Here is a 13418-nt window from a genome sequence, read left to right as displayed (position 1 = left end):
ATTTTGTATGTTATGGCTAAGGAAAGTCACTTTTCTTGACAGTCGCTAGTAATTTTCTTTTCTAGACCTGCATACTCAAGGGCAGTAATGGTGTGCAAGTAAAGTATCAGAAGACCTAATTCTGAGTCTAAAGATGTTTGGCAATCCAAAGATTTCCTAAGTGTAGTATTGATGAATTAAAAGTTTTAAAGACTAGACATAGGTACTGTGCTTTCAATAATACTTTTTGTCAGATGTGTTCTTATCAGCCTCTAAGATTTAATACCCACTAGGTTAGTTAGTAAATGCTATGAAAACTTATCCAGTGATTATTTTATGCTAGGTATTTTGGTGTTTTGCATATATATAATCTCATTTAATCATCACCATAATTGTATATACTAGGTACCATTGTTATCCCACGTTTTACAGATGAAGAACCTGAGGTTTAGAAAATTAATTGGGGTGCCTGTGTGGCTCAGTCGGTTAAGCATCCGACACTTTTTTTTTTTTTTAAGATTTTATTTATTTTTTCATGAGAGACACACAGAGAGGCAGAGACACAGGCAGGGGGAGAAGCAGGCTCCATGCAGGGAGCCTGATGTGGGACTTGATCCCGGGACTCCAGGATCACGCCCTGGGCCGAAGGCAGGTGCTAAACCGCTGAGCCACCCAGGGATCCCCAGCATCCTACTCTTGATCTCAACTCAGGTCTTAATCTCAAGTTCATGACTCAGGCTCCACATTGGGCTCCTGTTAAAAAAAAAAAAAAAGAAAGAAAGAAAGAAATTAACATGGTTTTTAGGTGCACACAACTGTTAAGGAATAGAGTTGGCATTTGAATCCGCATTTTTCTGATTCAAGGGCCTAAGTTCTTAACTATTAGTCTTTGTTTCCTTTCTTAGTAGTAAGAGATCTGAGCAATTTCTGGAAAATCTGGTTGATTTTTCCCTCCTATATTTGTTCTCATTTTATGGTTCCTTAATAGAATGTAGAATGAACTATTAATTTATAATATTATAGTTCGTTATAATATGACATTGTGTTTATTAGCTATAAGATTTTTTAATATTCTATTTTCTCACTTTTAATACTTTTCCAACATAAAATTTTATGTCTAATGATATGGGTTTCTCATATATACTTTTCCCTATAATCCTCTTGAAAGTTATTTTTTCATTTCCTTTTAACCTCATTGTGTTGATAATTACTTTGGTTTTTAAAAAAAAATGGAAAATCAAGGTATTAACTCTAACCCACCTGTTTCCTCTTATCCATAGAGTTAATAGTGATATACAGTTTCTATAATCTGGATTTTAAAGATTATTTTAAAACTTTAAGAAATAGAAACAATTATTTTAAGATTTGCTTGTATTTTAAAATATTAAACATTAAAAGGATAGCTATCACAATGATGGCATTAAACCCCACACTCAGAATTTTTGGTTTTCTTTCTACAATGCCGTATATTCATTCATTCACTCATTCATTCTGATTATGTGCCTGCTGTGTGCCAGCAAAAATCCATTTCTGTGTCTTCAGAATGATTGTTGTTGTCTTAGCAGGCTACAAACTCCAGGCTATTATTATTTTTGTAATTTTTTTTCTGATTATAAAAATTACATTTATTTTATAGTGTTTGGAATGTGCAAAAATGGTGAGAAAAAAAAGAAAGAATCTAAAATCTTATAACCCATATGTTATATATAGTTTATTACAATTTAATGAATTCATGAAATATAAAAATGAGATCAGATATGAGGGGGAAAATCAGTCCTGTTTTCTGGGAATTCTTCTAACATTGGTAACATTGGAGACATTTATTTCCAGTTTCTTTTTTTCTTTAGATATATTACGAATTTTAAAGTATTATTTGAATCATGCTGTTTTAGAATCTGCTTTTTAAAATTAACACATAACAACCAAATTCCCACATCATTAAAAATTCTTTGAAATACCTAGTTTATTTATTCATTCCTATTGTTAATCTTTTAAATTGTTTCTTCTTTTCTACCATAACATCAGATGATGTGTTAAGCCATTTTTGACATGTCAGATATAATCTCAGAACTCTAGAATAACATGAAAGTATATAAATATTTTATGTTTTTAGTCATTTATTTGATATTCACTGCATGTCAGGCACTGTGTTAACATATCACAGCACTGTGTTTTAGAAAGATTGTACCTATATAAACTTTCACTGGCAATGTCGGGATGTTTCCATTTCTGTTAATCTTGGGTATTATCACTTTAAAAACATATTTTGAGCTAGTTTGATAGATTAAAAAAATGGGATCTCAAAGTAATAGAAATTTGTTTAATTTCTGGTAGAGTTAACTTCGTATAAATATTTCACGTTTATTAGCTATTTGTATACATTCTTTGTGAATTATATGTTGAGAACTACAGTCCATTTTTCTGTTGGCATCTTATTTTTTAAAAATTATCTGTTACAAAATAGATGAATGTAGAGAAGGGAAGGAAAAATAAAATAAGATGAAAATAGACAAACAGTAAGAGATGCTGAGCTCTAACAAACAGGGTTGTTGGAGGAGAAGTGAGTGGGGGGAAGAGGTAATTAGGTGATGGGCATTAAGGAGGTCACTTGATGTACTGAGCACTGGGTGTTATATACAACTGATGAATCACTAAATTCTACACCTGAAACTAAAAATACAAAATCTGGGGATCCCTGGGTGGTGCAGCGGTTTGGTGCCTGCCTTTGGCCCAGGACGCGATCCTGGAGACCTGGGATCGAGTCCCACATCGGGCTCCCGGTGAATGGAGCCTGCTTCTCCCTCTGCCTGTGTCTCTGCCTCTCTCTCTCTCTCTCTGTGACTATCATAAGTAAATAAAAATTAAAAAAAAGTACAAAATCTGTTATAGGCCCTAATCTGTTAAGTTGAATTTAAGTAAAGAATTAAAAAATTATCTCAGTGATTCTTTACAGCTTAAAATAGTAAACCTTATATTTCCATAGACGTTGAAACATTTTTTCCAAAATATGTTTTGCCTTTTGATTTTGTATTACTTTTCTTGATATACTAAGGTTTTAAAATTTCATGTAGCCAAACCAATCATGCCTTACATTTCTTATTTTTTCTGGTTACTTTCATACTTAGAGTACCTGCCTCACCTATCCAAGTTCTAGTGTTTACCTTTATAACCTGTATTGCAATGTGTTTCTTGTCTTAGAGTGTGCAATACCTATTGATACATTCTTTGTAGAATTTTCTTATGGGATGATTTTTTAAAAAAATCTTGGCATTGGGGATCCCTGGGTGGCGCAGCGGTTTGGCGCCTGCCTTTGGCCCAGGGCGCGATCCTGGAGACCCGGGATCGAATCCCACATCGGGCTCCCGGTGCATGGAGCCTGCTTCTCCCTCTGCCTGTGTCTCTGCCTCTCTCTCTCTCACTGTGTGCCTATCATAAATAAAAAAAAAAAAAAAAAAAAAAAAATCTTGGCATTTATTTTCATCAGTAGTAATGGGTGAAGATTTAAAATTTATTTTCAAATAACTAGCTAATTTTTTAGAAATTTTACATCCCGTTTATTATATACTAAATGTTTGTACATTATGGTCCTGATTAAGGACTTTACATTGGTCTATTGACCTACAAGCTTATTTGTGATAGAACTATTCTGGTTTACTTACTGAGGAGCTATGTTATGTGTATGTCTCTGGTTAGATTAGGCTTTTCTCATTTCTTCTGTCTCCTCGCCCCTGTCCTGTCCCATCCCATCCCCTACTTCCCAATTTTTGTTTACTGTTCTCACCTGCATATTCTTCCAGATGATCTTTAGAACCATTTTCTAAGTCCTTCCCTTCACTTGTGATTTTGATTAGAATTATTTTAAACTCATAAATTAATGTTGGGAAAATAGGTATCTTTGTAGTAGACAGTTTCCTCAATTAAGAACATTCCCCATTTTTAAAAAAGTAATTATTTAGCCCAATGTAGGGCTTGAACTCATGACCCAGAGATCAGCAGTCGCATGCTCTACCAACTGATCCAGCCAGGTACCCCAGAACATTCTCGTTTTTTTAAATTCATTTTTGTATCATTGTAGTTTTGAAACATCTCTTAATTATACATTCTCAATTTAATATATAAAGATTGCTGAATTTTTATCAAGTATATATGATAGAGGATGTAATCTGAAGTATAGTTTTCTATGCATATGAAGATTTAGACTGATTTTAAATAATATTTGAAGGTCACTGCAATAATAATCAATTAAGTAATAATAACAAAAGGTAACTAACCTCTAAATTTGAGAAAGATTGCTTCTATTATAAAAAAATTATTGACACATAACATAATAAAATAAATGAGAATCTAGACTTATATTTGCCCTTTAAGCTTTCCAGTTGCTTATAATATCCCTATTTTAAGAAACTATATTTAACTTACTCATTTGGAGATACTTTTATTTTCTGTACCTAAAAGCTCTGTAATTTGTTAGTCTTTAGATCATGACAGAAGAAGTTCTCAAGGCTCTTTGATTTTTGTCCAGTAAAATGTATCTTTGCATAGGACTGAGATTGGCCTAGCATATAAAATTCCTTTGAATTCTGAGTGTGAGTCTTTTGTTAGTTGTTAGATTTAATGCAGCAGTTTGATAATCCAAAATCATTTTTATTCTAAATAACTTTTAACAGACTTGTTTCTTACCACTTTCTTTTTTATCCATAGGACAGCAAGGATTTTTCAGTGTATTTTCCTCTTTAGGAACAGATTTTATCCTCTGCATATTTCCTTTTGAGTCATTTTGTTCATTTCACTAAAGGAACTGTGATAAAACCACAGAAATACAAATAGTGGGATTTATAGGCCCTAATCTCATCAAGTTTGTAATTTACTATTATGTTTCTTCCCTCAGTGCATTTTATCTCTATGCTCAGGAGCCTTAGCTCTCTAGTTTTTGTCTCTTTTGCCGCCTGTTTGTCCATCCATCTGACATCCGTCCATCCATTCATTTTTCATTTTTTTATTTATTCAGCTGGTTTTTATTAACTGTTTTAATCTAGGCATCAGGGAAATGATGGTAAACAAGAGATAGTTCCTGTAGAAAGTTTTTTTTTTTTTTTTCAGGGCACTTAACAATATAGAGGATGAATTGGGAGAACATATAATTGGGGGAGATTGAATAGTGAGAAGGAAGTGGCCATAGAGATGACAGGAATAAAGATAGTTGTTAGGACTTACTGACAATTAAATATGGAGTGAGTTAGAGAAGATAGGTTCAGGATATCCCCAAGATCCTACCTTATTTATTTATTATATTTTTATTGTGTGTATATTATATTCAGACATTGTGCTAAATGCTAGAGGATATAATAAATAAGCCACATCAAGACTAAGAACATAGAAGGGAGAGTAGGTTGGTTATGGGTAGGGGGGTTTGTTTGTGTGGAATTGAATAGAATGATCATGAATTCAGTTTCAAGCATGCTGAGGTCGAGCTGCCCATTAGATGTACAAGTGGAGAGAGTAAATATTCAGATAGTCCTAGCCAAAGATACAGACTTGGGAGTCATCAGTGTATAGTTGGAGATTGGAGTCATGGATTAGGAGGTCTTTCAAAAAGAGTCCTTTATGTTAAAAGAGAGTGGGAATTGAGCCTTGGGAAATATCGCCATTTCTAGGTTAGTCAAAGGAGGAAGAACTTGTCCAAAATACTAGCATAATCAGGGACACCTGGGTGGCTCAGTTGATAGTCTGTCTGCCTTGGGCTCGAATCCACATCGGGCTCCCTACAGGGAGCCTGCTTCTCCCTCTGCCTGGGTTTCTGTGTTTCTCATGAATGAATAAATAAAATCTCAAAAAAAGAAAGAAAGAAAGAAAGAAAGAAAGAAAGAAAGAAAGAAAGAACGAAGGAAGGAAGGAAGGAAGGAAGGAAGGAAGGAAAGAAAGAAAGAGAAAGAAAGAAAGAAAGAAAGAAAAAGAAAGAAAGAAAGAAAGAAAGAAAGAAAGAAAGAAAGAAAGAAAGAAAGAAAGAAAAAAGAAAAGAAAAGAAAAATCTAGAGTAATCAGAGATTACTGATCTCCCAGGGAACCTGAGAGAGTGTTTCACAAAAGCCAAGAGAAGTTTCCAGACAAAAGTGTTCAACTGTATGCAGAATTAAAGGTCAATGAAATAAGGATTGAAAAATGTCTACTAGATTTTGTAATTAGGAGATCATTGTTGGCCATGTGGAAACCATTCGGGGGGTGGGGGGAGGGAGTGAATTTAAATAATAGGTGAACAAATGATGACACCCCTCATTTTTTTAAAAAAGGAACTTTGGGCTGGTATAAAAGAGAGACAGGAGAGACAAATAGTAGGTTTCATAGCATTAATGGAAAGTTAGCTTTGGAGAGGGAGACAAGTAAATTAAAGGGATATTTATAGAGAATGGAGACACTTAAAGAACTGACTTCCTCTGGCAATTACAATCTTCAGAGCAGCAGGCATTCATTTATTCACCATTGTGTCCAGTGCCTGCAGCAGTTTGATAGAGAAGATATTGTAAATAATCAATATTTGTTGAATGATGGAGCCTAGTAAAAGAGTTGAACAACTTTTGTTCATCCTAAATCTAGACTGAATTATACTTTCAAAATTTAGACAATTCTAGAATTGTCTAATTAAGACAAGATTTGATTGTGTTTTCTTATAATAAAAATTAAACCTGCGATCAAAAAATGTGTCCTTCTACACGGTTTTAAAAATTCTTATAAATCTAGAATGAGATCTGCTTTAGAGTATATTCTGTTTCTCATAGTACTACACATTCCTAAAGTTTACTACTTTGTCTTTTATAGTGTTTTAAGTTCTGCTTTGGCTATCATTATCTTTTTTTGAAACTTTGAAAATGTTAAAGATTTTTAAAAAATTTTTATGATAGTCATAAAATTGAAATAACAAAAAATATAAATCATACCTTTTCAATATAACTTGTTTGTGAATTATACCTGTTCTTTTTTTAATAATGTGAACATTTATTCTGTAGTGCAAAGTCTGTGATAGCAAGTATCCTATATCTATTCCATTTATAGTGAAACTAATCCTCTAAATTCCAGTTAATCCTTCATTTGATTCCTGTAATCAATCAAGAGATCAGAAAGACTCATAATCAAGTTAATGTATCCCACTTGTTTACTTAAGAAGATCTAATAAATTCTCCATGTAATTTATTCATATTCGGCAGAATCAAGAGAATATATGAATACAAAAGATTATATTTTTAAGCAAAAAATATGGCCCTTTTTCTTTTGAGATTTCTCAATTGTTTATAAAAGTTTGATTTCTGTTCCATAGACATATATGTGAAATATGAAATGAATTAGAAAAGATATATAATATCATCTAAAGTGATTATGTGTTTTTCTTTTAGGCAGGGAAATGAAGAACAACAGCCTGAGGTCCCAATTCTTTATCATGATGTTACATCCCTCTTGCTTATCCAGATCTTAATGATGCCACAACCCTTACGCAAAGGTATGTCTTTATAATTCCGATTCTTAGATTATATAGTATACATAATACTCTAAAAATTGTGGGGACAAATATTTAGTCTGTTGGAAATGTTTTGAAGTCAATGCTTTTATTATTATTTTTATTAAGTAGTAAATAATAATCATATATCTAAAAGATGACAATGAAATAAAGGACTTTTTTTCATTTATGGGTCTGTTCTTTTCAGCTGTTTAGTCAATAATAAGGTAAAGGGGAAATCACTCTGAAAACCCTCATTTAAAAAAAATTTAGCTGAGTGAAGTAAGTCAGTCGGAGAAGGACAAACATTATATGTTCTCATTCATTTGGGGAATATAAATAATAGTGAAAGGGAAAATAAGGGAAGGGAGAAGAAATGTGTGGGAAATATCAGAAAGGGAGACAGAACGTAAAGACTGCTAACTCTGGGAAACGAACTAGGGGTGGTAGAAGGGGAGGAGGGCGGGGGGTGGGAGTGAATGGGTGACGGGCACTGGGTGTTATTCTGTATGTTAGTAAATTGAACACCAATAAAAAAAATAATAATAAAAAAAAAAAATAAAAAAAAATAAAAAAAATTTAAAGTGATAATACAAAATATGAAAAAAAAAAGAGCAAACTGTGAGCCTTAATGCCTCAACCTTATATGTATAAATATTTTATATAGTAGTAATCATAGAGTTATTCAAAATGTGATATCCCATCATTTTTAGAGTTAATATACTATTTTGATATTAACAGCCTAAATACTATGATAATAATAGCATTAATGATACATTTGCAGTGTTTTAATTATTGTTCCATAGTCTGTAGTTTTCATTTAAAGACATTTAAAATATTCTGTTAAATAATTAACTATTCTCTGGGATGCCTGGGTGGCTCAGTCAGTTAAGCATCTGCCTTTGGCTCAGGTCATGAGCCCACCGTCCTGGGATCAAGCCCCACATCAGGCTGCCTGCTCAGTAGAGAGCCTGCTCCTCTTCCTGCTCTTTCCCTTTCTTGTGCTCTCTCTCTGTCAAATAAATAAATAAAATCTAAAAAAAATTTAATCATTCTCTTTTGGTGAAAAGTTTTGTTTTTGTGTTGTTAAGAGTTACTTGAAAGAACATCTGTAAATGTATAAAGGCCTTATTACTGGAGATGATATCTTTTGCATGTACTTCAACTTGATCTTTGATAAAATTTTTTACCTAAGGGTATGAAGTGATCATTTATCTAACATAAACAAATTGATATTTTATGCAAAGTATTATATTTTCTGAGGAGTTAAATGTCATTAATAAACAAGCATAATATTTTATACTTGAACTGTGAATTTTGGATTTTTTTTAAGTTTTTATTTTAATCACCTCTAGTGTTCATCAAGGCAAATGCGCTCCTTAATCCCCATCATCTATTTCATCCATAACCCACCCACCTCCCCTCTGGTAGCCATCAGTGTGTTGTTCTCTATAGTTAAGAGTCTGTTTCTTGGTTTGCCTCTCTCTCTCTCTGTTTGTTCCCTTTGCTTATTTGTTTTGTTTCTTCAGTTTTACACATGAATGAAATCATGTGATATTTGTCTTCCTTTGACTGAGCATAATACTCTCTAGCTCCATCTATGTCATTATGGATGGCAAAATTTCATTCTTTTTATATGTATACATATATACATATATACATATATATGCACATATATGTATACACACACATATATATCACATCTTTATCTGTTCATCAATCGATGGATACTTGGTCTGATTCTGTATCTTGGCTATTGTAAATAATGCTGTTATAAATATAGGGGTGCATGTATCCCTTTGAATTAGAATTTTGTAATCTTTGGATAAGTATCCAGTAGTGTGATTGCTGGATCATAGGATTGTTCTATTTTTAACTTTTGGAGGAAGCTCCATACTGTTTTCCACAGTGGCTGCACCAGTTTTCATTCCCACCAACAGTGCAAGAAGGTTCCTTTTTCTCCAGATTCATTCTAACACTTGTTTCATGTGTTTTTGATATTAGCCATTCTGGCAGGTGTGAGGTAACATCTCATTATAGTTTTGATTTGCATTTCCCTGATATTGAGTAATGTTAAGCGTCTTTTCATGTGTTTGTTGGCCATCTGGATGTCTTCTTCGGGAAAATGTCAATTCATGTATTTTTTAATTGGATTATTTGCCTTTTGGGTGTTGAGTTGTATAAATTCTTTATAGATTTTGGATTTGGACCCTTTATTCAGGTATGTCCTTTGCAATAGCTTCTCCTGTTCTATAGGTTGTCTTTCAGTTTAATTGATTGTTTCCTTTGCTGTGCAGGAGGTTTATATTGATGAAGTCCAAATAGTTTATTTTTGCTTTTGTTTCTCTTGCCTCAGGAGACATGTGTAGAAAGAAATTGCTTTGGCTGATGTCAAAGAAGTTACTGCCTGTGTTCTCTTCTAGAATTTTTATGGTTTCAGGTCTCACATTTAGGAGTTTAATCCATTTTGAATTTATTTTTGTGTATAGTGTAAGAAAGTAGTCCAGTTTCATTCTTTTGCATGTTGCTGTCCAATTTTCCCAATACCATTTGTTGAAGAGGCTGTCTTTTTTCCATTAAATATTCTCTCCTGCTTTGTCAAAGATTAACTGATCATATAATTGTGGGTTCATTTCTGGGTTTTCTATTTTGTTCTGTTGATCTAAGTGTCTGTTTTTGTGCCAGTATCATACTGTTTGAATAACTATAGCTTTGTAATATAACCTGAAATCTGGAATTGTGATGCTTCCACCTTTGCTTTTCCTTTTCAAGATTGCTTTGACTATTTGGGATCTTTTGTAGTTCCATACAAATGCTGTTGGCATTTTGATAGAGATGCATTAAATGTGTAGATTGCCTTCGGTAGTATGGATATTTAACAATATTTATTCTTCAAATCCATAAGCGTGGACTATCTTTCCATTTCTTTGTGTCATCTTCAATTTCTTTGATTAGTGTTTACATTTTCAGAGTACAGGTCTTTCACTTCTTTGGTTAGAGTTATTCCTAGGTATCTTACTATTTTTGGTGCAGTTATAAATGGGATTATTTTTTAAAATTATCTTTCTGCTGCTTCATTATTGATATATAGAGATGCCACAAAAAAATTCCACAGATTTCTGAACACTGATTTTGTATTCTCAGACTTTACTGAATTCATTTATCAATTCTAGAAGTTCTTTGGTGAAATCTTTCAGGTTTTCTATATATAATGTCATCTGCAAATAGTGAAAGTTGTACTTCTTCCTTACTGGTTTGAATGCCTTTTATTTCTTTTTGTTGTCTGATTGCTGAGGCCCTAGTACTATGTTGAATACAAGTGGTGAAGGTGGACATCTTTGTCTTGTTTCTGACCTTACAGGAAAGGCTCTCAGTTTTTCCCCATTGAGGATGATATTAGCTGTGGGTTTTTCATTGAGGGCCTTTATTATGTTCCCTTTGAACCTATGTTGTTGAGGGTTTTTATCATGAATAGATACCACTTGATTGTGGTGAATGATTTTTTAATGCATTGTTGGGTTTGGTTTGCTGATGTTTTGTTGAGGATTTTTGTATCTATATTCATCAGAGATATTAGCCTGTGGGAGTTTTTGGTGTGGTTTTTTATTTTTATTTATTTTTATTTTTATTTATTTATTTATTTTTTTGTGGTGGTATCTTTATCTGGTTTTGGTATCAGGGTAATGGTGGCCTCATTGAATGAATTTGAAAGCCATGTGGTCCTTGTTTGTTGTGAGGTTTTTGATAACTGCTTCAGTTTCTTTGCTGGTAATCAGTCTGTTCAAAATTTGTTTCTTCCTGTTTCAGTTTTTGTAGGTTATATATTTCTACGAATTTATCCATTTCTTTTAGGTTGTCCAGTTTTGTTGGCATATAGCTTTTCATAGTATTCTCTTAAAATTGTACTTCTGTAATATTGGTTCACTAGTGATTTTATTTAGTTGAGTCCTTTCGCTTTTTTTCTTGATAAAGTTTGGCTAGAGGTTAATCAATTTTACCGATTTTTTTTTTTTTCCAGTGATCCAGTCCCAGTTTTTATTGATCTGTTCTATTGGATTTTTTTTTTTTTTTTTTTTTTTAGTTTCATTTATTTCTGTTTAATCTTTATTGTTTCTTTCCTTGTGCTGGGTTTTCTTTTTTTTTCCCTTGTGCTGGTTTTAGGTTTTGTTTATTGTTCTTTTTGTAGCTTCTTTAGGTGTAAGGTTAGATTGTTTATTTGAGATGTTTTTCTTGCCTCTTGAGATAGGCCTATATTGTTATAAACTTCCCTTGTAGAAACACTTTGTGGTGTCCATAGTTTTTGAACCATTATGTTTTCATTTTCATTTGTGTCCATGTTCTTTTTAATTTCTTCTTTTATTTCCTGGTTGATGCATTCATTGTTTAGTAGCATGTTATATAACCTCCATGTGTTTGTGGTCTTTCCAGGTTTTTTCTTGTGGTTGACATGTAATTTCATAGCATTGTATCAGAAAAGATGCATGCTATGACTTTGATCTTTTTGAATTTGTTGAGCCTTGTTTTGTGGCCTAATATGTGATCGATTTTGGAGAATGTCCCATATGCACTTGAATATTATTCTGTTGTTTTAGAATGAAATGTTCTGAGTATATTTGCTAAATCCATCCGGTAATTTTGGATTGTTTTTAAAGATAAAATTTATGAAACATAAAGTTCACAGGGTGCCTGGGTGGCTCAGTTGGTTATCGACTCTTAATTTTGGCTCAGATTATGATCTCAGGGTCCTGGGATTGAGCCCTGCATTGGGCTCCACACACAGCATTGAGTCTGCTGCAGATTCTCTCTCCTCCCTCTGCCCGTCCCCCAGCTTGTACGTGCTCTTTATCTCTCTCTCAAGTAAATAGTTTTTTTAAATTCATAAAATTCACCTTTCTGACAATTTTAAAGTGTATAAATGCAGTACATTCACTATGTTGTACAACCATCACCGTTATCTAAATCCAGAACATTTTCATCAGCCCAGAGGAAACTTTGTATCCATTAAGAAATCACTCCTATTTCCTTCTTCCCCACCCCTTAGGAAACCACTAATCTGCTTGCTTTCTCTATGGATTTGCCTGTACTAGATATTCCATATTAATAAAATTATATAATATGTGGCATTTTGTGTCCAGCTGCCTTCACTGAATATTTTCAGGGTTCATCCATGTTGTAGTATGTGTTGTACTTCATTTCTCTTCATGGCTCAGTAATATTTCATTGTAGGGCTATGCCACATTTTGTTTATCCAGTCATCATTTGATAGACATTTCAATTGTTTTTACCACTTGGCTCTTATGAGTAGTGCTACTGTTATATTTGTGTACACTTTTTGTTTGAATACCTGTACATAGCCAAAAGTGGGTTTGCTGAGTCATGGCCATTCTGTTTAACTTCTTGAGAAACTGCCAAATTTCAGTTATTTTTGAATGTTACTTTTTTGAGGTTTGGCTGTCTATATGAATTTCATTATTTATTTTACAGACTTTACAAAATATACTTGTTAAATAGCCTTATTGAATTTCATCTCTTCAAAATTAGTTATAAGCTGTCTAGGTTTTTTGTGTTACTTTGGTTAGTTTTTTTATTTTAGGGAAATAGTTGCTTTGGAGTTAGGTTGATTTGCCCTGACTGTGCTCTTGTAATTATACTAGTAATACTACATTTTGAAATGTAAACAATTTTATTTTGTTTTATAAAGTCTTCAAAATAAGGATGCCTGGGTGGCTCAAATGGTTAAGCATCTACCTTTGGCACAGGTCATGATCTTCAGCTCCTAGGATCGAGCCCCATGTTTGGCTCCTGGCTCCATAGGAGCCTGCTTGTCCCTCTCCCTCTGCCTCTCCCTCTCCTCCTGCTCCTGCTCTCTCTCTCTCTGTCTGTATCACTCTGTCTCAAATGAGTAAATAAAATCTTTAAAAAAAAATTAAAAATTTAAAAATTTTTTCAAAAT

The 13418-nt window shown here is 33.1% G+C and overlaps 1 protein-coding gene across 6 annotated transcripts in view; it reads left to right on the top strand.

The window, feature by feature from the left end:
- The window catches only part of UBR3 (ubiquitin protein ligase E3 component n-recognin 3), a 225892-nt gene that overhangs the window by 172888 nt on the left and 39586 nt on the right, over positions 1-13418 (top strand). For all 6 annotated transcript variants that reach the window (XM_077883157.1, XM_077883152.1, XM_077883155.1 and 3 more), the window contains one exon: positions 7365-7468. In XM_077883157.1, the coding sequence (XP_077739283.1) occupies positions 7365-7468 (104 nt within the window). The remainder of the gene's footprint in view (positions 1-7364; positions 7469-13418) is intronic.

This window comes from Canis aureus, chromosome 34, assembly GCF_053574225.1.
Source record: "Canis aureus isolate CA01 chromosome 34, VMU_Caureus_v.1.0, whole genome shotgun sequence".
Classification (NCBI taxonomy): domain Eukaryota; kingdom Metazoa; phylum Chordata; class Mammalia; order Carnivora; family Canidae; genus Canis; species Canis aureus.
The sequence above is the reverse complement of the archived record's forward strand: the minus strand, read 5'-3'. Positions and strand labels throughout refer to the sequence as shown.